The following is a 26,227-nucleotide window of genomic DNA, read 5'->3' as shown; positions in this document are numbered from 1 at the left end:
CAGCCAGCCCTTCAGTGAGGGTAGGGAGGGCTGGAACCAGGATTTTGGAATTGCTGCCACCTGTGCTCCCAGGGCTGCTGTGTCCCTTCCCCAGGTGCTCAATCATTGCTTAGGGCAGTGACTCAGCAATTCCCATATGGAAGAGTACATGTTTATTTTTAGGTCTTTGTAAAATTATTAAAACACAGAATTGCAAGTTGGGACCCAATGAGAGAGATATTACTGCTACACTGACTATAAATGCTGTAACGTACAAATGCATAGTGAAAAAGTGCTGCACTGGTTTTCCACTGTTTGTGTTTGGAGCATGGTATCTGAAGGTAAGTTTATAGCACATATAGTCTACAAACTTTTATCAAGGATTAAATTCATACAGAAAAAGTATTTTAAGAAATTTACAGGGCATACTGTTCAGTTTCATGGGTACTTAAATAATAACGTGATTTTGTAATACTTTTTCAAATTCTGAGGTCATCAGCATTGCATCAGACTTTAATGAGGAAACAGTTGGTGGTCAAGTATGGAGATTGCCTCCATGTGAGAAAGTATCATAGTAAATACTTAAATGAAGCAGCTTCATGACAGAAAGAATCTTGTGCATACTGAACAGCTCATAGTTCTTTCTCCTGAAGAAGTGCATGCAGGTGTTTGCTCCAAAACAAGCTGAGCAGAATACAAAATGCAAATATGAAACCCAACAATCCAGCACATCTTGAAAAGCTTCAAAGAACTTAGGAAAATCATGAATGAATAGGATAGATTTGTCTTCTGAACTTGCTTGTTTTTTTATTGAACCAGGAGGCAGATAAGTTTTGGGGTATGGTGAACATTAGCAGCTGCCTGTAATCAAAAAAAAGAGTCCATTATGAAGTAGGGTCTGCAGGTTTCATAAGCTATATAAAAGGTAATTGTTTACAATTGTTTTAATTTTTATGAAGCCGCTCTGTTTCAATTATATTGAAGAGCATCACGTGTCCCCTGTGTGCATGTTACACAGGTCAGAACTCCTGCAATACCTTCAGCTGTTCTTTTTATGACAGAGGTACCTTACTGAAAGAAAAGGAAAATGCTGCACCATGCTTTTGTTCTGACTGATATTAAGTGTCTCTATACATCAGAGCATCTATGTCAGGGTTCTTAGTCTACGTTTTCTTGAGACAAGAATAAAACCAAAGGAATTAAACTGACAAAACCCAATGAACCTAAATGTTGGGAGTTCAGAAGTTCTTCATTATTAAAGATTTCTGTTCTCTCTGATTCTGAAGAAAAACCACCATTCTTTTGGAGTTTGTCTAAGTCCTTGCATCATTCTCGTTCCTTTTTGCAGGAAAGGTACTTGATAACGTTGCCCAAATATTTCTGATTCATACAATCCAGAATTTTAGTTTGTTATTAAATGCATTTTTCATTTCTAATTAGTAAAACCAAACAACTTAACGCTTTTCATTTTTTTTTATTTGAGACACTTAGCAAAAATGCTGAAATATCAAACATTTCCTCAGTAGCTACAATATTGCCACTATGTACAAAATATTTGATAAATGTACTACACATATAAAAATACAATATGCCTTACATATATACAGTACAATGTGCAAAACATATGGCATTCAAACACATGGAATTGATTTTAGGACTGCAAACAACAAATACAAAGGCATCATGGTTTCTTATAGAAAGGCAAAACATAAACTGACGCCCTGATTGCCATAATTTGCATTTAGTAAAGTAGTGCTTAAATGAAGAGGGCCCTAGGAAGAGGTATCCATCTTCTTCTTTTCACAAAATGAGATGCTAAGACATAATTATGACTATGAAAATAAGAAGAGCACCACCTACTAGGGTTAGCGTCATTTCTACTGCAAGCAGTACTGTGGAAAAAATTCTATCTGGAAAAAAGCCTGTGCTGTTACTTAATACAAATTTCTCAAACAACAAAAACAAATCTGTACTCTTAAACATCAAAATCTGCTTTGAAAATATCTACATCCTTAATTTTAAAAAAGTATGGGTAATCCTTTTGGGAACTTACTTTCCTATGCTTCAAAGTACAAAGTGCCTTCTTTGGCAATATAAATGGCAATGCTTTGGTTCCTTTTAAAATTTTTATATTACTATAATTTATTTTAGGCTGTTTTTGAATATCTGAGCTGTACTTTTTATAAAAATAGTGTGATTGTATAGTTAACCGTTCCCTGCTTTTTATTGAGATTTCACTCTCGTAGCTTGAATAGCTTTTTTTTTTGGCTAGAATTCTACATATGCATCTATGCACTCTTAACCTAAAAGTCTATATATTCAGACACTACAGAATGACACAGGTGTCTCTTTTCTGCATGTTATTCATCACAGTAGAAGGAATACTTGAGATTGTTTCAGGTTCAGATTTTAATGGATGCTCTTTATTGGCCACATATATTATGTGCAAATCAATTCCACACCTCTCTCAAAAGAAAATCTCTATTATGGCCTAGAAATCATCAGAAAGCAATTTAATAGGCCACAATAGAAAAGATTTAACAAAATATTCAGTAGATATAAGTGGAAGAATATTTTTTTCCAGTTATAATGGAATTTGCTTTAAACTTATAATTCACTGAAGATGCCATCCAAATAACTGTATATCAGAGCTTTAACTGTGTTTTCATTACATAATGTCCTTCCAGTTAATTATATTCTTTGACTGCATTTTCTCTGCCTTGAGAACAGTTCAGCAGCTTGTGCTTGGTTCCCAACTGTGGTGCCTACGCTTTTCAGGCATCAGAATGTTTAAGATTATGTATCAGAGAAGTTTAATATTGAAACTTCTGATTTGATTATTTGCTTCCTTGAAGATAACTACTGCTAGTCAATGTAGAGATGCCTTGAAAAGAAATTTCTATATTAAACTGTGATTGCTTCTAATGTGGCCTCAGCTTTTTAATGGGCTGGTTTTGCAAGGCTCTCATTACTGGATTAGAAGCTACAATTCTGTAAAGAGCAATTGAATAAACTGATGTTTTTTTTTTTAAAGATACAACTGCTAAATTTATGGCAATGATTTGGTAACTATTTGTAATACTGAATAAAATTTTGCCTGTAAACTTACTTGTCTTAAATAATGCTGTATGGCACTACAAGTGCATGAACAAATACAGGTTACTACATGCAGGACGTGACTCCTCTTGATTAATACCAGCCCTGGAAGACACACCTGAGCTCCTTCCATGTCTAGAATTGTAAACACCAACTTTTGAATTTCACACTGTTAAAATGATATTCTTAATTCCTTTGTAAGAGTTTAGTAACAGCGGGTTTAACAGGATGTGTTCTGTTAACATACTGCAGCCATTATATGGCAAATTTACTGCCAGTGCTTTCCTCTGCAACTGTTCTCCTAATGAGAAATATTCAGTTCTGTACAGTCAAACTGCACAGTCATGATTAAATTTCTAAGATGTGTTGTATCTGTGTAAGAAAAATTACAATGCAAAACATGCACACGCACAAATCTAAGCAAAATCTATTTCTGCCATAACCTGTGTATATAACGGTGGCAAATATATCACATTCCAGTACAATGGCTGTAGCAATCCATCATATATAAGGTTTTAATACATATAACCCTCAAATGTACGAAAGAAGTAATCACACATCCCCCACACCAGAATATCTGTACTTTGAAAACTAAAATGATCCCTTAACTTTTTTTTTGTTTTTATTTTTTTTCCCCAAGTAGACTTTTAGAGCAGAAAGCCATACTGTACTGCAAACAACACATCTCAGCTGTTTGGGTTTATTTCTGCACATAGATTCCTATGGAGTAATTAACATTCTACACTGCCAATGAGGATACTTCTGTAGCAAGATGATTTTGCCAGTTTAAGCATATTTACATGCATATCAAAAATGACAGTACAGTTGTTCTAGGTTAATTTATTCTCTAACAATTAATTTACTTGTCTCTTATTTAATCAGAAGGCAGGGTCAAGAAGGGGTCATGGTAACCAGGTGTATGTGGTTCAGTATGTGATGTACCACACACCACGCTGACGGTACTGTACGACCACATAAATTCCATTCAAAGTTGTTCCTATCAGACCAAGAGTCTTTAATTCTTGTTCCAGTAACAGCTGAGGGCACTTTGTATCTCAGAGTATCAGCTCCCAAGATAATACCATGAAAAGGAATGCAAAAACTGAATGTACTCAGTGTTATTTAAAAGAGTCGTAGAGCATCAAAATTTAAGGCAGGCAGTCCACACGTGACGTTGTACTTGAGTACAAGAGGCACAGCAAGAAAGAATAAAGAATGATGTCTTTCAGCTTCTGTTGTGACAATATTGATAGATAGTTCTGTTCTCGATTTCAGATTAAGTAAACCCTGACCTGTAAAACTACTGAAAGTAGATAATGATCTAAAGTGCTGATAGCTGATATGATGCCAGTTTAAACCCCAAATCAGTAATATAATCCAGTATTTCACCTGAAGCCAATGGAATTCTGCACGTGATATCTGGAAACATGGAATTTACAGGTAATTCTACAACATTTTATGACGAGTATTTGGTTTGATATTAACACGATTATTTCTTTTAATTTTTAAACATGATTCAGGTAGCTAAGTGGTTAATAGGTACTTTTTGTTTTGCTACTTAAGCTTCATAGCATTTTTAATTTAGTTCTAACAAATTTTGTTTTTGAAGGTTGGCGGAGGAAGGAGTTCTGAAATAAGATTAGTTTTCAGACTAGAAAACATATCACCTTTTCACTGTTCAAGAAAGAAGGGACTGCTTTCTTTTGTCTTAATTTATAAACACACTAGTATGGAAAAAATCCAATTTTGTTTATCAGCCTGCCTCATCCATAACAACATTGAACAGCTATCACGGGAAACACTACTGTAGAATTTCCAAGTATTTTCCTTAATGCTGTAGCATTTTTTTGTTTGCTTTTCCTGACTTTACATAACAGACTCTGAGAAACAACTCATGGCTTTAAAAATTTTCATGCGCTGTATTGTGCAGTAAGAGTTTAATTCTGTTATCTGTCCGTATGTGATATACCTTCTCACCACAAAGCAGTATATCCTGATCGTTTGCCTTTTATAGTTTTCTGTGTGTACTATTCAGAATTTTTACTGAGCCTGTTCAGATTCCCTGATGTCGTGTAGTGGTAGACAGAGTTGTTCAAGAGCTAAAAGTATTTTTTGGAAATGATCATTGTCCTGTCAGTGTTGTCCCCTGCAATTCAGCTCGATCCTACAGACACCTTCTACTAGGGGCACTGGGACTGCTCCTGCATAGATGCTTGCAGGATCATAGAGCATAACAGCATCGTTTAAAATTTTTCTGCTTCCTCAAAATGTTCTAAGATGCTGAGAAACTGTATTCACTGAACTAAAAATACCCTCAATGACAAATTAAGATACTATTTTCATTATGGTAATTTCTTCAGAGCACTGTTCCCCTCTGTTCACAAAAATAATCTATACAAAGTTTAAAAGAGTATACAAATAACTGTCTGATATACACATTAAAACCTAGCTATTAAATCCAGAGCATTGTAATAGAAAATTCAGTGTTCTCAATATTACTTGGCCTAGCTACAGTGGATTTCTTGCAGTTACGCTCAATATCCCTTTGGATGCAATTAAATTCTTCCCTCATGATTAAAGAATGGGGAAGAGTTTTAAAAGCCACAAAACCAAAATATAAAAACAACTCGAACAAATTAAGAGTCTAGACTTATGAAACTTCACTGAACCAGCCAGTGTTTCTACTTGCCTTTGCCCTCACAATTCAATTTGAACCTGGCTCAGGCTATCCACAGGAACAATGAAGTGCAGTGATATCTCAACCTCCCTCAAACAACATTTGCTCGCTGTGTCAATATAGACTGCTGAAATCTCTCCCATGTTTTCTTCTCTAAGATGAGCCACACTGTGTTGCTCATTTAAGCATTACAAAATCAGACATAACTTCTTTCTTATATATTTGGGATGCATTTCCCTTGTCGTGCTTTGAAACACTAAGTACAATCATCCTTTCTTGACTTGTGAAATACAGCTTTCAGAGAGCCCTGATCTGCATTAATGGCATGAGCATGGAGTAATTCACTGTTGTAAACTAGAACATCAAAAAGGAATTACCTTCAAGCATTTGTTCTTACAGACATTTCTATTGTAATTTATTTTAACTGCAATCAGAATAGTGTAATAGGATCTCTACAGTAAAAAGAGATTTCCAGGTCATTTTCTTATTGGCTACAGCTTAATCCCAGTGCAACTGCAGGTCTTGCGTATCTAGAAAGTCAGTGGAAAACACGCTGGGGGCGGTAGAACTGAGAGGAGTGAGTCCAGATGAGGAGCTGGGCATTGTTATGTCTAGCCATTCCATATTGTCTAAATTTGTGTCAGGAAGGTCAAGAGATAGACAAGAACTATTAGTGGCAAACTGGGAGTCAGACGTTTCCATGGGTGAATGGGAGTGATCTAAAATGCTGGAGTGATTAAGCAGATCATTCTGGAGGTCTTCAATTAAAGAAAACGACTCTCTGTCCTCGTTACCGCTTGTCAATTGAGGAATTTCATTACCTGAAGGTAAAGTTCCATCCAGGAGGGCTTCAAGTTGGTTTTCCAGACTTATAGACAAGTTGGTTGTTGGTTCTAAGGACACGGGAGGAGGGGCCATTTGGATCTGTGGTGGTGGGCGGGATATCACTGTATTTACTGGCATTGTAGTGATGTTGGCTGTTACTGGTCTCATTTTAGAAATGGGAGATGGTTCTTCCTTTATTGGAAGGGAAATCTCTGTAATAATAACAATAAAACAAAACGAACAACAAACCCGAATTCAGAAAAGACAGTGACATGTCTTCAGGCTTACAGGTACTCCTTTTTTGCCCACTTACTCTGAAGATGTGCCTACAATGAACTTCAGTGGAGTAAGACATACGTCAGACTTAGTATGTCAGATACTCTGTGAACAACAAAATATGTTAAATTCCAGAGTTCTGCTTTCAATAATACTCCAGTTATAAGAATAGCTTTCTCAAAATGAAGTTTTCTAGATCTCAGCTTTACCTCCTTCACAATTTATAATTTATAGTTTTATATATATTTAGTTTTTATAGTTTTACATATATTTTATAGTTTTAGAAATAGTTTCATTTATATCATATAATATCATATAATCATATAACTCTTCTGATTAACTAGAATAATTATGGAACCAACACATTCCCTCCCTGAGGAAGGAGCACCTGAATCAATTTTCAGTTCATGCCTGCTGACTCCCATTTCACCCTTGACGAACTAGTCTATGAGATCAATTAATGCCATTAGGACAATTTTATAACTGACTCTAAAATTTAAAATTACTCTGTCAAAAGGACCATGTAAATTAGTGACAGAAACAGTAAAAGGAAATACAGCAAATAAATTCCAGAAATTCTTCTATGTGAATGGAGTCCAAAAATAAGATAAGGTGTAGAATGTTTCAGTGTTTCTGACAGACCAGAATATGCAAATAAATCCCCTAGCACTAATGATGTTTCTGACAGAAAAAATATGCCTGATATTTTGCACCACTTTTCCAAGCATAAAACACGTTTATAAGATCTGTATAAGAGCGGCTGTTCAATTAAAGCTGTTGGGAAAGGAACCCTCTCGTCTTTTAAAGAACACAAATAAACTGAGCATTTTTCAGTGCAGAACGTGCTTATGTAAATGTAAGAGCCCTGAATACTTATTTCCTTTTTCATAAAGATGATCAGAACATGATTTTGCTTTTCTCATGGCAAGCACAGACCTGTTGTTATCCTGAAGATCAGTTAGGTTTAATAATGTAACATTTGGAGCAAATATTTCAATAAGCTCCCTCGTGTTTCACACATCCGTTGTTTCAGAAGCAGGGCTCCTCTGGTCTATCAATGAAATGTTCTAACAAAAGCACTGAAAGCAATTGTGAATGTAGTATGAATTGCTCACTGCACAAGTCACTTGTCTTACACTATCACTGTCTTCTCCATCTTCTTCAGTTGACTTTGCAATTTCTTTTGAAGAAGATAAAATACTTACATGGTTTGAGTATGGCTAAAATCAGTCATTTATGTCCTGATATCCACTGCTGTCAAGATCGTTATAAGACAGCAGTACAAAACACTTAATTGAATTGCTTGGCACCAAAATGTCCCCCAGTATTGTAACGGCTTCTCAGTCTACAAAGCCTGAAAAGCATCCTGCTTTTACTGCAGAGCTACTCTATATATTGATTTAGTTATTTCACTTCCTTGCTGTCTTACTTCAACTGATATTGTCACTATTATCTCCATTTAGTTCATACATACCTTTCCCACCAATGTATCTTTGATCCTTAGAGCTGATAACAGATGGTTGTATTTAATGAAATGTATCATAATATTTCAACTCTTACTCTATTTATGGTATTATTTCAATATATTATGAATTTGTGCAAGTTTTTCAATTTTGATAAAATATGTCTATGCTAAACCAAGGTGTTATTTTAATCATTTGAATGCTGTGTGGACTGTAGCAAATTTACAAGCCTGACATAATTTACAAGCAGAGAAGTTCTACAGCTGATTGACTGAGTGACTGTGTTTTGGGGATTGTTTTCTCTACAATGTAATTAACACATTCCTTCAGAAGTACTAGCTTCATCCAGATTAGATATTTCCTGTCCTTGAAGAATTCTTTCAATTCTTTGATTACAGTGTTGTTTTTATTACCAGCTTTAATTCTCTGCATCACATAAACTTTTCTTGGCTTACCTCCACTTTTGATGAGAATATCAAACAGATCATCCATCTGCTGACTGTGTGCGCTGGAAATCTGTGATACGTGAGAAAAGTGTTATTCTTTTTCATGTAGTGTTACGTTCCTAAGCTGACTGAGATCCTTGCTTCTCTGAATAGTACCAAGGTACCAAGCTATGATGAGGCCTAAAATTCTTCGTATGAAATTGTCTGTCTAGAAAATAAGAGTTTGGAGAGACATCTATAATCTGTCCCATTGGTTTGAGTCCAAAGGATTGGGAAAAAAATGGAAAGAAAGAGAGATTTCATGGAAAAGTGGGGATGAGGAGAATAGCTATACCTCTGCAGCATGAAAATACTTGGAAGAGCAGCTGGACAATGAGGCTGTACCCCCTGCTTTCTTTCAGAGAGAACTTGTGAATAGTCACCACACAAGATGTGTATATACATATATATATATATTTACTGGTTGTAGATTCATGTTTTTCTTTTTAAGAGTGGAGAGAAAGTGTTAATTAACTCTTTGTTTACCTGTTTTAAACACTCATCTCCTGAATGCCTGAACCTTAAGCAAAATACAAACAAAGCCCCACAGACACTCTCAAGCTTAGGCAAAGTAGAGACTTGTTTGAAGGTCTCAGAACCAAAACTGTGTTTTAAAACATTGGTTATACTCCAGAGAGTGTAAGCAGCTTGTCTTCAGGAAATGTGGGATCTGAAAAAGGGCAGTGGGGAGACGCTCTGCTGGCTGGTAGTGATGTGGTCACTTATGAAGCTTACTTCAATTACCACGTTAATGTTATGGAACTTAAGAAGGCCCAAACAATTTAGAGCTTTGGCTTTTTTTAACAATTGTTGGAAGAAAAAAACAAGCAAAACCTATATACAGAATGCCTGATATGTTCAACATATCTTCATTTCAGACTGATTTACCGTAAGTTGGACATGAATGACACATTTTAACCACTGAGATGAGGGAAACACATGGAGAAGTCAGAGGAAGATGTGGGGGGATTATTTTACAACAAAGTTCCCACATCTTTTTCAAGAGTGGGGGTGGGATTCAACTGCCTGAAGGCAAGCACAGAATCACAGAATGGTCAGGGTTGGAAGGGACCTCAAGGATCACGAAGCTCCAGCCCCCCTGCCACGCGCAGGGCCACCAACCTCCACATTTCATAGCAGCCCAGGCTGCCCACGGCCCCATCCAACCTGGCCTTGAACACCTCCAGGGATGGACGGGGATCCACAGCCTCTCTGGGCAGCTGTTCCAGCACCTCACCACTCTCACAGTAAAAAACTTAAAGCATCTAAGCATCTAATTGCTGTTTAAGATTGCCACACCTGGTTCTCCAGGGGGAATGGCATTCTAGTATGTCTGATGTCATAGTTGCCTTCACTGTGAGCATGTCTTAGACATGCCAAGAACATAAGAAATGCAGTTAGAAAGTTTCTTCGGCTTCTGAGTGCTTGTCTCCACAAAGACAGCACTCAATGCTAAGTCAGAGTTGTCTCTTTTGGGATGGTTCTAGAACACATCAAGTTAGAAGTGCTCATTAGATTTGTCTACAACTTCCTTCCAGTATGAAGAATATATGATAAGTCAACAATACAGTCTGCTGAATTATTCACCAAGCTCACCAAATAGAGCCTCCTTTCAAGGAAATGTGTGCTCAAGTATATGTATGTTTGCCTGTATGCACATAAACGCACACACTTTCCTCAAGTTTCCTCACTTTGGAAAGAACACACTTGCTTTCAGTCTGAAACTATTGCAGTTATTGTTAAGCAGTAACAGCAGCATTATCCCAACTGTGTTTCACCAGCTGCTGAATCTAGTTATGTGTCTGTTAATTTAATCAAAAGGAACAAGAGGAGTCCTGCAGTTAGGAAATATTAATGGAGTACATTAGAAAATCTTAACACCAAAGAAAAAACTACACTAAGCAATGACTTTTATAGTTCTAAAAAATGTAGAATGTCTTTCAAAGACTGAACAAGTAAAAATAACTACCTCACGGTGAGATGTCTGAATATTGCGGGTCTGTTTTATGGCCTCTTCATAACGGGGGGGTCTTTTGTCTTGGATACTGTGCTGTTGAAGAGGGACTGCTGAACAATATAAGACTGGGCTTGAGATGGGGAGCCAGGCTGTGTGAAATAACAAAATAATGACTAAGCAACATTTTAATGAAATTGAAATGTATCAAGGTCCACAGATTATCTTGTTCTGCCATACCAACCTATGCATTTACAAATAACAACAGCACAATCAGAGGAATAAAATCAAGCTTTTCTCACACAAATATACACATATGCACTTCCTTCTCGAGTGAACTGCAATATCGCCACCTGTTATTTAAGAACAATAAAATGAAACAGAACTTTATGGAGTACTGTTGGGCTACTCTTACCTTATTAGGAGGAACAGGTCCATTCTGCACAGAGGGAGTCTGGTTATTACCGCTGCGAATGTTAGAGTTTGATGTTTTGTTAATAAAAGATTGTGACGGTGTTGTAACTGGTGCAGTCTGATAGGAAAACACTGTAGTTGAAGTGGTAGGTGGAAAAACCTGTAAAGGTTTAAGATATCAGTCTTAATATTTCAGTTTTTAAGTTACTCCAACTGGGTAAACGACATTAAAAAATTTAAAGGTTATTTTTTTTTTAAGTACTTGCTTAAATTTCCTGTTAAGGGAATGTTACTTGTACCTGTTTTTTCGTTCTGGTGGATTAATTTGTAAAGCTAAAGCTAATACACTTTGAAAGAAACTTTATGCGAGGACATGCTTTCATTCACTCCAGATAAATAAGACATTTCCTTGCAACTCTCCAAGAGCACGATACCGTATAATTTAATTTTTCTGAAATACATTCAAGAGTACGGAACAGTTCAATACAGTATGTGTAATTTCCCTACCAAGTGGGCAGTCAATAAAATGAACTAATTTCTGGCATTACCTAAATGCCTCTTGAACACTGACAGGATGGGGCATCGACCACCTCTCTCCCTAGGAAACCTGCCTCAGTGTCTGACTTCCCTCGTGGCCTGGACAATTTTCCTCCTGTCCAGGCTGAACCTCCCCAGGTGCCGCTCCGTGCCGTTCCCTCATGTTCTATCAGTGGTTCACAAGGAGAGGAGAGCGATGCTTCTCTCTGCACTTCCCCTCCTCAGGAAGTTGCAGAGACCAATGAGTGTCACTTCTCAGCCTCCTCTTCTCCTGGACAACCTCAGCCTCTCCTCACAGGACATGCCCTCAGCCCTTTTGTATGAGGCAATCTGAGTGCATAAGGCTGCTCTTTTAAATTCAGCATCACACAGATACCTTAATGACAAAAGTGAGAGAAAATCTTAGGGAAGGGATAGAGATAAAGCTAGGATAAGCTTTGTGGAGTAGATTTTTCAACACCATAAGTGGTTGCTGTGAGAGGGATTAATGCAGTTTGTTAGCCATATGGATCATCTATGTGAAAACTGCTGTATTTTCCAGCTGTCTACAGCTAAGCTGAACAGTTGTGGAGATGTTTCCTTGTTAATGAATGAATTGAAGAACAAGGGCCATCTGGGAGGTGGTATGCAAAGAGACACCTCAAGTGTGTAGCAGAAAGTAGATGCAATCATCAGCTGGTTTGCATATAAATCTGAGCTCCATGAGAAAGTCTAGAAGGATTCAAGAGAAATTAGTTCTGGAAAACAACTATTAATGGAGATGATCATTATTAGGAAGGCTAGCTTCACTAAAAAGCATTAATAAACAGCATTACTGACAGTTCACTAGCTGTAATGGCTCATTACGCCTGCTGAAATATCTAAGGCTCATGAATGCAAACAGGAGACAGGTAGAACTAATGCTGAATGCATGAAGGCTGTTCTGATCTATTGTACTGCATTAGTGTTTTACATTCTGATGTTAAAAAAAAGAAATGTAATTGCACTGGCAGTTTTCTTATGTAAAAGATGGCAGTAGATGTGTGAGAAAACCAGGTGGGATAAGAGCAGGCTGCTCAGCTCCAGGGCAGCCACATGTAGAGTGAAGGTTATCTCCAGCCATCACTTCTGGGAAGTCCTTGACAGATAAGGAAGCAAACTGCAAACTTTTGGCGTGAGTACATGCCTAAGGGTGACTGGAAGATTTCTGTATGGGAACTATCCAATTAACAGGATAAGATTAGCCCCATAGCAAATCCCAGCAGTTTTGGCTTCAGTAGGATAACCTTAATGCCCACGAAGTTAAACAGCTTGAACAGGCAATTTGGAGAGTGATGATGCTCATTTAGTCATGTTCCCCTTTACTCTGGTGAGCTGTCTAGAGAGAGATTGGCAGTTACCTACTTACCAAATTTATCCTTTCATTTTGAAATGCTAATTATTTCTAAATTATCCTTTTCATGGGGCAAACTGGAAAACCTTGTTTTCCTAAGTCACTGAACCTTAGAGAACACAGCACTGATAAAGAAGCAAAACCAATCTCTTAGCTTCTGGATGAGGCTCAAAGGAGAAAAAAGCCCTTTCTCGTGAGTGGTTAGTGCTGTTATCAGTCACTGAGTGAACATGACTGGGTTGTGCATCCAGTGCTGATGCACATCTGTTTTGGAATGAGAAATTCCAGGTCTGACAGTGTTGTGTACAGAGGAAGAGGATCTCTGCATCATTCCTCGCATTCCTCAGTAAGGGAATTATCCAAGGTGTGGTATGGTTTTGACCCTTTGGAGCTGCTGTCCCTAGTATTTCAAGTCTATAGCTTTCTTCATCAGTAAGGATGAATCAAGGAAAGTGGGAGCACTGAAAGGAACTCCCAGAAATGCATGAATATCTGCAGCCATATGTAAAAGCTTTCTCTGAAGAAATGCCTACTAGAATCTTCCATTTTGAGATGGTGGCAAACAGGAGAAATTGACTGGAATAGCCAGTATACCACTTGTGCCAGGCATGAGAAAGAATGGAGTGTGTGTTATAAGAGTACCATTAAGACAAAAAAAACAGTCTTTAGCCTTCCATGCTTATTTGCAGCTGAAAAATAGTCCTGCATGGACTAAGATGTTGGAAAGAGAATGAGTTACAAGCCCATTTATCCCATACAAAGATGTACAGAGATGTTAAGAACTTGTATATGACACATACGACACACAAAAGCTTGTGAAAGTGCTGCCTAGAATTAGAATACATGATAGTACATCTCTTAAAGCTCACTGCTATCCACAAACCTTTCTGATTTGTTGGGTCTGACCAAGTGCATGCTGCGTGATGGCGTTTTGTTTTGATTGTGGAGTATGCGTCTTAGCTGCTGTCTGGACCAGGCCAGAGGAAGGAATAGGAGCAGGTATTTGTGATGGGGTCTGTATTCCAGCTTGTGATTGAGCCTAAAAGATGAAGATAAAATATTTACATTATTCGTATCTTACAGTAAATTACACTATGTAAAAATCTGTTGCATAGGTTACACAGAATAGCTATAGCATGTATTCCAAGAGGTATCAGTGTGAGCCATGAACAGGAAAGAATAATTTTATACTCTCTGGTACTGGTAGGCTCCAGCTGTACAGTGCCATTTATTTTGGCACCATAGTTTAAGAACAGTGAACACAAACTGGAGAGGGCCCAGTAGAGAGCAATGAAAATAGCAGAAGATAAAGAGAGCATGACCAATAAGAGATGAAAAAAACTGGATTTTAGTAACCTTGAAGACAAAACTGATGTAGAAACATGACAAGATTTCTAGCATGTAAAAAAAGCTGTTTTAAGAATACCACTGTAGTTTTTAAACTAGCAAGTTGCATCTAACCCCAGGAAAGATAGTTTGAGTTGGAAGTTAAGAAAACTTCCTGCAGTATCAATGAAGTGAAATACCAGAAAAAGCTGCTTGAGGTTTTTACAGAATTCTATCAGGATTTCAGAACAATTTAGACAAAGATCTGTGTGTGTGCGTAGCTACCAGGGGTAGCTCTTACACTGCAGACTGTAGGCTCCAATCCCATCACAACTTCACAGTCCTCATAAGGGCTACTAAATATGACTGCACACGCACTAGCACCAAAGCCCAAACCCATAACATGCCATAACATCAAGCACACACTGGAACTAAAACAGTGCTTTGCTGGCTTTGTAACCGTGAGAGTGGTAGGTGATTTCATCCAGCTAGCAAGCAATAGCAGTGCCCTGGGAAGTGTATGTTTAATTCTACTACAGATCAAGACTATATTCAACCTGGTCAGATTTCTCTTGCAGCTCTACATTTATATCCTATTCTGCTTTATGCTGCATTTATTCACAGTGATATGACCTTATAATCAGCCTGGAAATATTATTTGCGTAAACATGGTTTCTTTTTATAACTCCCCTGGAGTGCTGCAACCTAGTGTTCATATTTTTAAATGTAATAAGTCACCAGAACACAATGAAGTGTGAATACGTATTTTTAAAGCAGGTATACCTTGAAATAAAATGCTGGGGTTTAGGCTGATGTGGGTTTTTGTTTTTTGTTTTGTTTTGTTTGTCTGATTGGTTGGTTGGTTTTTTTGTGAGCTACAGAGGTGGAATTTGTTATTTCGTACTATACATCTAAAACAACTGTGTACAGAAGGAATACATAGTAAAACAACTACTGCTCACAAGAAAGAGTCTGGGAAGTCAAAACTGTTTCCAAGATCACAAAGAAAACAATTCCTAGAAGTTATAAGCAGGTTGGCTCTTAAAGAGTTTCTAATCTTTTCTCTAAAACGAAAACAAGCCTGGTTTTTACCAGTTAATCTTATAAGCAATGCATTTATTAATCTACATTAAGTTAAGCAAATATTGACATGTGTTTTTATGGTGAAAAATGGAAACATCCATACCTGTAGCTTTATATTTCCAACTGGTAGCTGCACTGAAGTGGTGGAATTCGGTCCCTGGATAGATAGTGGAAGGAGGAGCTGTGCAGTTCCTTGTGTAGTCAGTAAAGCTTGAGGTTGGGCAACAACTGCAGTTTGTGGTTGCCTCTGTGGATTAACATAAAATTGAGAAATTGCACTCTGAGGGTCAGCTTTGGCCACAGGTATCTCCTGTTTGATGATAACTGCCTTTTTGGCAACTGGATTCTGTCCAGTGGTGTATACTGGTTGTCCTAAAAGATGACTAGCTACAGATACAGACTGACTTGTGCTTGAGCAATCAGTAAGAGCATTTTCATCTTTGACAGCAGCACTGAATTGCTTCTGTTCCAAGGCAGCTGAGTTACCAGAAGCCTGAGACTGTTGCTGCTGTCCCCTTTTTTCAACCTCAAGTTGCATTTTCAGTACTTCCACAAGTTTCTGCTCTTGTTCCAGTTTCCTTTTGAGCTCTTCAATCTGTTTTTCTTTTTCTTGAAGCTTGCGGTCCTTTTCTGCTACATCAAATTCCATGCTTGAGATTTTTCCACTAGTACGATTCTGATTATCATCACTTGTATTTGTTCTTAGTGGTGAAGTACTTAAGAACTGAGATGGTGAAACCATGGTCATCATTTCTGTGAAAGTATCTGCCATACCAGTATCATCTGTGCTTAGATTAGATTGTTCTGAAGGGGAGGGAGATATAGGCAAAGGAGAGCTAACGTTCTCAGTATTTATTGCTTTGCAGCCAGGTCCAGTAGCTGTTTTTTCCAGAGGAAAGCTGGATATTGTATTAGCCACTGTTTTATTTAGTGTTGCAACAGGAAATGCCACAGCCATTTCCCCTGTATTACCTGTGGCTCCAGTAGAAGTAGTGACTGTAACAGAGCTGCAAGTAGTGACTCCATTGTTATTGAGATCTTGGTAGGGTTTCAGACGCTCAATAAGATCTGTTTTTGTTCCAGACACAGGTAATCCTCTCAACTTCAACTCCATTTTAAGCTCTGCTACCTGAGATAAAGTAAAGTATGATAGTAAACAAAAAAAACCCAACAGAATCCATGAGTAAACAAAAAAAAAAAAGCAGAATCCATGAGTACCTTTCCATTACCAGCAACTTACTTTCACTGGTTAAATGGCCAAAGACTTCATAGTGTTCAGCTGCTGCACAATGAATAATTGTGGAGTTACAATTAATTTTCATACCTATTAAAAATTTGAAACTGAAAGTTCAGCTTCAATTGTGGGGTAAAATCTTCTGAAGAAAAGCTGTAGAACGTGGCAACAGTGCAAACAAAAGCTCTGACTACTGGGATGCTGAACCCATTGTTATGTTACCAAGACAGACAGATGTGTTTTATCAGAAATTTATCAGGTCATTTAGATGGCTCAATAGACACATCAAAAACAGAAGGCTCTTTTTCTAATTATCAATTGAAAAGTTACAGCTGTGTGCCATTTGGATTTCCTTCACAAGTATGAAAAGTATAAGCAGTCAAAATTGATCTAACTTTTGCCAAAAAAAGTGTCCTCAGTTTTCCAGTATGTTTACTGACAAAGTAGAGTGCAAATGTGGTGAGTGTAAATTAATTATGTGCTGCAGAATATCGGTTAAAAAAGAACAGCCATTGGCATTTATGGTATACGTGCAACCCATTCAATCGCACTTCAGTACTTCGCTGGTGTAGAATTTTCAAGTTTAAGTCTTCACAATTAGTAAATGACAAGTCATGGAAATCCACATACTGCAACTTTCTAAGAACCACGGCAGTTTTAACTAACTGTCCTCCTAACAAAGATAATCAGCCCTTCCTCTCTGCCCCAGTCCATTCCCATCTGGTACCCCTGGCAGACTTAAGCAAGTGTAACATTTCAAGATTTCAGCACTTTTCTAAATTCTTATCAGAACCAATGTAGATGATTCGGTGTTGAAAACACCACCAGCAGGTACAGCTCATGTTATCACATTAGTGGTTAGTCACATTATGCAGAAAAAGAGAAGAACTTTAATTACTACAAAGCAAAACTTCAGATATTAACTGAAGCGTCTTAGTAAATTAACAATTCATAACTTAAAAGTTTCAAAAAGTTATTCAAAAATGTAGTTTGAATTGTGTCATGTAGACTTATTTCATATGAAATGATTAGCTTTAACATATGCAAGTACATTACTGTCCTGAGAATCCTGTCTTCAGAAAAACATCTTTTACTCTTTCAAGTTCAAAAAACACTCACCTACCAAAAACTCAACACCTTGGTAAAGGTGGAGAAACAAATCAACTGCCCACTAGATGTCCCCATTCTTGTGCTCGAGTCTTGTTCCTACGTCACTGCTACTGAAAAGTATCTTGACCTAAACACCCACAAGCCTCTTCAGATTCATTTTCATCAGGTCCTTGATAGTACTAATTCCTGTTAATGTTCTTCTGAAGAAGAATCATATGACATACATTCACATTAGAATTTAAAAAGAGTTTAGAGTTGTAGCGTTTATGAAATGTAGTGTTTGTTTTCAGATGATGTGCTGAACTCTGATGATGAAATCTCTTTAGCAGTGTTATTTGCAGTGCAGACTTCAGAGCACTGACCTCTCTAAATCAGTAATTATTAGGCCATGTTTTAATTTCTATTCCTTAACTAAACCTCTTCAATGAAATACTAAAATTGTCGTGAAGAAATTGCTGTTCCAGTGTTAAAATCCATCAGGGTGGAAATTCCACATGAATACACCTCACAGTTTATAAAAGGTACCAAACTGTGTACTTGTACAATGTGTGAAATTCTTTTCCTCTTCTAATCTTCAGGAAATAAATGTCACTTTTATAACACATGCTTATGAGGACAAAACAAATATTTTAAGTCCAGAAGAGCTGTGTATAAAATCCTCACTACTCTATACTAAACAGTTAAAAGAAAAATATGCTTTTTGTTGGTAAATAATATTTAGACTTATTCTTGATAGTAACTGTTTGCATTTTATGAAAACTCCTGATGTTTAGGAATGGAAAAATCTCTCTTCGTTACCTTCAAGTCATCCAAACTTGAAGGCAGAGGTCCTGGTTTCCGGCTAGGAACATTACTGTTCTGTCTTGTTGAGTTTGCAGCTGATGTTGGTGTGTTGTTGTTCAAAGCATTTGGTGGTGTGTTCCCACTGTTATTCTGTTTGTCACTCAGTGGCCTTCAAGAGATGAGAAAAATGAGGACAATAATGTCAGTGTTAAATATACAACACATGTAATATATAATACATATATTTTATATTCTTTTCAGTCAAGAAGCTGTGATTCTATAAACCTAATGAAGAGTGATTTAAAAAAAAAATATGCAATGTGACATTAAAATAATTTTTTAAAATAAAACAGCACAGAGAAGAAAACATACAGAGAATACTATATTGATGTTTTATTTGTCATTAAGCTTACATATTTATGCTTCGCAGTTTTTATTATTGTCATATTATCCCTTAGGGGTATTGTGGAGTGCAGAAATAGTTTATACCAATTCATCATTAACTAGAGCAGTCAATTACTTTCCTGTTTGATGTCAGAAAAAAACCCCGTAACGGTGAAATCTATGTATCGACCCTACATGCAAATCCAACGTTCACATCCAGTAAGGAACAAAGGGAAGGCAGTTTACTCTGATGATGACGTGCTTTAAGTCAGTGGTACTCTCGTAAAGAAGAATCTCATATCATGACCTCAAAATAATTGTTAAAAAATTTTAAAATGCCACCATTTACACTAGGTACCATAAATTAGCTCTTTATTTCATTCAAGTGATTTAGGAAGAAACATTTCTGAAATGTCAGAAAACAGAACATAAGAAGCGTGGGTAAGCAAGCAGAAACATCTCTAGTCTAAATGTTAGGATACATGGTAATTATAAATATAACCACAGATGGTATCCTTTTACTTTTCTAGTCTCATTTGCAGAGGAAAGAAAACTTGGTGAAAGCTCATTAAAAAACAACAACAACAACAACAACAAAAAACAAATGTTGAAAGCCACTTGAATTTAGGGTTGTGTGACTGTGGCACATTACACTGTAAGCACTTCTAGGAAAAGAATGATGGTTTTAGATGGGGAGAATGAAACTGCAGTCAGCCGGCTCCTTTCTGCTAAACGCTGCTGGCAACTCTCTTAAAGACTTATGTTTCCAACTGCTTCTATCTATAAAACAAAACACACTTCTCATTGCTGAGAGTGCTGAAGAGTTCACATAAGCATTAGAGATGAGGGTACAAACATACCCATTTTACATAATTAAAAAGACTTTTTCTTTAACTTGAAAATGGCAGGAGTTGAATAGATGTAAAAGGACAACAAAAGCAGCAGAACAGCACACATCTTTGTAAAAGCTGCTGTCTGCGTGTTTCTCTTCTGCGCTGCCTACCTCAATTATATCTGAGTGCAAATAGTGACAAAACTTTCTTGCTTTCACATATACATATTTTGAGTTTCATATATGCCTCCGGTTGGAAAAATATATCTGACAGGTAGAAGATTCTATTTCCATGTCAAACTGAAAGTAAATAGGATTTGTTACAAGCTTTTCAGACTTCAGAAGTATTTTGAGACCTATCTCATGACTTTGTTGAGGTTCAATAATACCCACACTAACGCATGGTGCCGTTTAAGTTTTCTCAGCTTCCATGTGTCTCTAACATCTGAAAAACAATTCTAAGGCACAAAGTCTACAACTGATGCATATATGCTTCTGAAAGACACTTAGCAAACACAAACAAAGCTTCACATACTTTAGCGGTGCAGGCAGAATTGTCTGGTAGTTGTAGTGTTGTTGCTGTTGGCTCAGGATCTGCAGCTGCAAAAACAGTTGCTGCTGTTGTAGCAGACGAGCATAGTTTGAGTCCATCTGTGGCTCGTTCTTCTCACCTTTCTGATCAGGTGGAATATATTGATGATACTTCAATTTTTTCACCCTTGGTTTAGGTTCCTTACATTTCTTACTCCGATGCTTATCATTTGGGTTCTTTGGGTGGCTTTGCTAATTATGGATGGAAAACATTGAAACAACTATAAAAGACATTGCATTATGAGCAGTTACGCATGATACAAAGATAAAGTACACATCAGTGTATTTACTGCAAAGAGAGCTGCTGAATACAATTGTCCCTGCAATCCCACTCAAAATGGCGGTCGTCATCCTTGAAAAGGTAACATACTATATTTTATCCTTTTGCACGAAAAAGGGGCCATCAGAAATTATAGCTTGTGAATATTTTGTTAGTACATGGCACAAGTGAAGCTAAAGGATTCTGCTAGCCATCTCCTGTCATTACAAAGAAACATTCTTCTGAAGGAGCGAAGTTCAAAGTCTTACACTTACACTGACACTTCATACGGGCGAAAGATAACAACTTAAACACCATCTGTAAGCACCTACAGGTCAGAAGTACTTACAGATCTAGACTAAAATCACAGACAGACCATCCTATCAAGTCCAGGATTACTCTAATGGAGCTTTCAGCACCGCTTTTATCAGCAATATCTGTACATATGGTAAAATGCTCTTCCTTTACAAGATCTTCGGAATTATTTTGAGTGAAAAGTTGAAGGCAGTTACCTAGTCATACAGAAAGCACCAAAGCAGAAATCCTGTGTTGATCCATGCACAAGTACTACACAAGTAGCTTGTTTGGGGGGAATATCTGCATTTATCATTGAGGTCCTGTGAGGTAAGTTGGTACAAAGGTTTGCTAGATATAGCCAAATTTTATACTAGAAATTGTCTATTAGAGGTCATCCTCTGAAAATTATTTTCATGTAGTTAGGTAGAAGTCTACATATACAAAATCAGTACAGAGCTGAAACGTTTCAGACATTTTCCTACACAAATGTTTCTCACACTGTACTGTAAAAGTCTTCCATGCTGCTGGATAAGGCAGTGTAGAAGACAGAACTGAGTGCATTTTTCTGATATTCAAATATAAGGGTACAGTAACTAACAGCTTTATTCTCATAAGATAAACAAGCTACAAAAATATTTGTGAAGAAGAAGGAATGCTGTTCACTAGTTTGGCTATAGGTAGATTATGAATGCATTTGCCTCTGTTCCTATTAAATTATTCCCCATATAAAGCTAGATTAGAAAATTAACTTCTTTAGTAGAAAAAAGAAAATCAATATTGCAAAAATCTAATATTATTTCTTTATGTATTTTTAAAAAATTCAGTAACAATGTAGTGCATCACTCTGCTTCAGTACTTTAGTCAACTACAGCATATGAACCTCTTGAAATAATCAGCCAGCCCTTACAAGTGTTAAGGGTTGAGCTCAGTGTACCAAAGCCTGCAGTCAACAGCGAAGTTCTGAACGCTGTAAGCGGTTGTTATTGGTTACAGATACTGTAACATTCTTAATGTATTCCTGTACTGAATGTAGCCACAGGAAAACAAAGCAGATTAAGAACTGTCTTCAGATGCCATTGTTTCAGATATCTACCTTTACTAATGTTGGCCCAGGCTTTGCTGCAGTCACAGTACTTGTGGTCATGGTGGCTGTAGCAGTAGAACGTGTAACGTGCTCGATTGCGGGAGGAGTTTTAAGGAATTCAGGAACTGGAGAGGTTAAAGGTGGATACTAGTATTAAAAAAATATAAGGAAAAAAGAAACATTAAAAACATCCACAGCATCTGAATAATAAAAAATATGTGAAGCAGTTAAGACAGTTCACAAAACAGTTTTAGAAGAAATGACAAAAATAGGACTCTTCCATGTACACAAGTGTGCTATAAACACACATTTTGGCACACTTCAAATATAGCAATTAAGAAACTGACTTCTTACCTTGACTTCTCTGTATTTTAATTACTGCATCTAAATGTATCAGAAATCTGTTTTTACTCATACAGGAATTACTTCTAGTCTCACTATGACAAAACAGTAATTGATTTTAATATCATTTTTTAATAGTATATTATACTTTTACAACAACAATTCTTTACTTAATTAGTATTGTTGACATTTTTTGCAAGTAAAAAGAGTGATAAAGTATTTATAAAACATAAAAGAAGCCCTCAGAAAGGGCATTGTACACATAACGCTCACACTGTGGCTTGCTTTGCAGAAGTCTTCTCTCCTTCAACAAACGTGAAAAAAAATAATCAGAAAGGAAGTATCATGATTTTTTTTTTTCTGATTCAAAGTTCCTACCCTGATAAATCCATTCTGATAAATCCATTCAAAAAAAAAAAAAGTTGGAAGGACATTCAGAAGTAACCTGATCCACTCAAGTCAGGAACATTTTACCAAAACTACTTCTAATATAAGAGAACTGCTCCAAAAGTAATGCCTCCTATTGGCATTACAACGATGTTGGCCCACTAGGTTGTTGCTGTGTGACAGATGGCAGCAGAGGGGCACTGTGACAGAATGGCGCCTGAGTGGAAGTGTGGGTGGAGCAAAGGGTGGAACTCAGTTCCTATTTGGAAAAAGTGGCTCCCACTGACATTCATCAGCACTGTGAATACTGATGGAGACCAAACACTGGATGTCAGCACAGCGTTGCATTTCAGCAGTGAAAGACAATCACTTTCCAGATGGCCATGTACAGTGTCGCATCACGAAATGAAGAGCTCTTGTTCATCACTGGCAAAAATGTGTAGCTAATGGTGGCGACTACATTGAAAAACAGTGTAGCTGAGAATCTGTCCTATCAAATAGTGCTATTGTGCTCTTCGTACTGTTTGTAATTTCTATGGAAATAAATAGGAGGCATTACTTTTGGAGCAACCTACATAGTTCTTAACGCTGTAATTGGAAAATTCTTCAAGAACTGACAGCTATCACTGGAGTACCTTTGTTCCCAGCAGTGTAATGAAAACAGAAATCTTGTTTTTTAAGGCAAGGACTACAGGAGAACCTTCTGTCAAGTTCCTTCCTTGATAGAGTTACCAAGCTTTCATACATGAAGGCTTCTACAACCACAGTTACAGATTTTAAGAACATTAAAAGTTCTTGAAGTTTTTTTATATGGAAATAAGTGGAGATTTTATTAATTATATGATTTTACTGATTTTAAATAGAAGGAGAGAGAGGTTAAAGATAACTAAAGAAAGAACGTGCTGTTACCAGTCGTTTTCAGGTTTACCACTGATCTGCTTGAAGCAACATTCATGATGTCACCTTAAAATCTGACCCTGGATTCACTGCACCTATACCTGAAGCAGCTGACTGAAGTTACAGAAAAACACCGAAAAAACAGTTATTTACTGAGTTGAGGCCTTCACAGCTTTCTGGGTGAGGTCAGAATCTTGTGCAGACAAAGAAAATCTTACCCCACAAATTACTGCTCTCAGAAAAGCCTTTCATGAAGGTCAAACATCAACTTAGGAAAATTAACCTATTTTTTTCATGAGCACACAGTATTAATGCAGCCACATAATTTGAAGAAATAATTTTCAATAGCATTTGCTAAGGAGGTACAACCACTATGATGTTACTAAATAGGTATAATTCAGTAGCCTGCACTTTCCTGAGTTTGTTCCCTTGCTGCTACAAGCACTGTGTGCGTCATTTCATCTATAAATGTAACAAATGCCATAAAGACTTAGGATTTTTTAAAAATTATTATTTTCCTGCCACCACGATTCCTGCCAGAAAATTCCAGAATGTTTTCTAACATCATAAAATTTCATTGAGCTCAACTCTGTCATGTCCACTTTTTCTGTCCTGAACGCTGTGAATAGGCTACCTAGCTTTCATAAGCTATTTATATACAGTGGCTTTGATCCTTTTTTTCCTTTTCAATTTATTAGATAAATAATATTTTCCAAGATCTTGATCAGTCAAACTCCTGGCAGTTTTTACTCTGTAAGGAACTTTTATTTTCTGAGAATATTTGCCCCCCTTTCTTAAAGGCACACCGCTAAGATGTCTGATTTTACATTATTTCAAAATGTATGTTACTGAACCTCAGAGAATTCCACATACAGTGCAGTGTATTTGGAAGAAACCACCTGTTTCATTGCTACTGCAAAAAGAAACGTAGCACAGCCATCCACAGGAAAGCTTCTGATACTGCTTTACTGAATGGTACGATTTAGTATGCCATGCTTAGTCAATGAAACACTGCACTGTGTATGTCTTGTGTGAGAAGCAGGCTAAAGCTATAAATACCTCTGTTTTTATAACCAACTTTCAAAGTGTTTGCTTTGTCCATTATCTGCACAGTATCTGTTATTTGCTGGACTTGGATAAGAAATGGCAGGAGACTTATAAGAACTAATCCTTCAAGAAAGGTGTGTGGATGCTGTAACTCATCATATTGTACCACTTTTTATGTCAAGTTTAAAAAGACTATTCAAGGTATAGCATTACTATTTAAAAAAGCACCCAGTTGGTCTTCAAAGTATCGATCATAAACCTCATGATTGTCAGTAGTTCTTAAATTTCCTTTTTATAAAGTCTCAACTAAAAATGATTGAAAATATTTGCTATTTCAGCTTATTCATTACATAATCTTTCATAATTTGTCATTTTGATCCTTCTTGAACTTAAACAACATGACAATAACAAGAATTCAAACTGCTTAGCGACCCTTCATAGGAACAGCTGCATGAAGAGAACACAACAGTTTAAAATGGAAAAGTCAGTATCTTTCAGAAAACAATCTCTTAAATTCTGTTGCTTGAAACTCATGGTGTTAAATAATTTCCTTGCCATAGCATATAACTTTTTCCTTACTTCAATTATCTTGAACTACAAAGGACTTTAACTATATGAAATACAAAACTTTTTATAGACTTGCCAGTTTTACTGCTGGTGCCAGAGGAGGCAATTAACCACGCATGCCGTTTATATGTTATGCTTTTAAATTTTAGTTTAAAAATCTAAACGGATCTCAGCTTCTTCACTTGATCACTTCATAAAGTAATGTAAGAATTACATCATATGAACAGAACTTTTACTTCCAGATACAGATGATATCATTTCTGAACCTTTTCTTCTAAATGCAAACAAGTATTTAGCAGGTCAACAAGGCTGTAGTGAATATATTATGAAAATAGTTATTCAATTCTTTCTCATCAAACAAAACTCAGCTGTTTTTTGAAGATAATTGTTTTGATGTTAACTGTTTAGCACCATCAGAATTGTTGTGGTAAAGCACCTCATTCTTACCAGATGCAAATACATCAGGTGAAATCAAGTTTTGGGTCATCAGTAAACATGAGCTGAAGGTTCCCAAAGTTATGTTACTTTCTGTGAGGCTTGAAAATGTGTGGAGGAGGAAGCTTTGAAAAGAACACTGGCTGTACTTCACTGTTTTCAAAATATTCTTTGTACTTTCTGTTGCAATAAAATGCAAAATTTGTCAGAGGAAATTAGAAGAATGAAGGATCAATTTCCCAGACAGAGCCTACAGAGACATGTAGGCTCAATTTTCTTTATTTCATAAGGAACAATAAAGTAAGCATCAGTTTTATTCTGCAGAGCAGCTTTGGATTTTAGGTCTGTGCACAGAAGAGGCTGTAATGCATTCTCAAATCCATAAGCAGAGGATTGAAGTTCTTCTGAAGTGCCTTTCCAGTCAGCTTCAAGTGCTCAGTTGTTTTGTTGGCGCAATCATGTATCTATCTTATGCTTCCTACTTGAAAAGC

At 36.8% G+C, this 26,227-nt stretch overlaps 1 protein-coding gene across 1 annotated transcript in view; it reads right to left on the bottom strand.

Moving 5' to 3' along the window:
• Positions 1–1,433: 1,433 nt before the first annotated feature.
• The window catches only part of MRTFB (myocardin related transcription factor B), a 70,552-nt gene continuing 45,758 nt past the window's right edge, over positions 1,434–26,227 (bottom strand). The window contains 10 exon segments of the mRNA XM_085237976.1: positions 1,434–6,789; positions 8,772–8,832; positions 10,771–10,823; positions 10,826–10,907; positions 11,171–11,329; positions 13,962–14,117; positions 15,591–16,616; positions 18,630–18,783; positions 20,366–20,613; positions 22,071–22,208. Coding sequence (XP_085094102.1) covers positions 6,251–6,789; positions 8,772–8,832; positions 10,771–10,823; positions 10,826–10,907; positions 11,171–11,329; positions 13,962–14,117; positions 15,591–16,616; positions 18,630–18,783; positions 20,366–20,613; positions 22,071–22,208 — 2,616 coding nt within the window. The 3' untranslated portion in view covers positions 1,434–6,250.

This window comes from Meleagris gallopavo, chromosome 16, assembly GCF_905368555.1.
Source record: "Meleagris gallopavo chromosome 16, MGAL_WU_HG_1.1, whole genome shotgun sequence".
NCBI classification, from domain to species: Eukaryota; Metazoa; Chordata; class Aves; order Galliformes; family Phasianidae; genus Meleagris; species Meleagris gallopavo.
The sequence above is the reverse complement of the archived record's forward strand: the minus strand, read 5'-3'. Positions and strand labels throughout refer to the sequence as shown.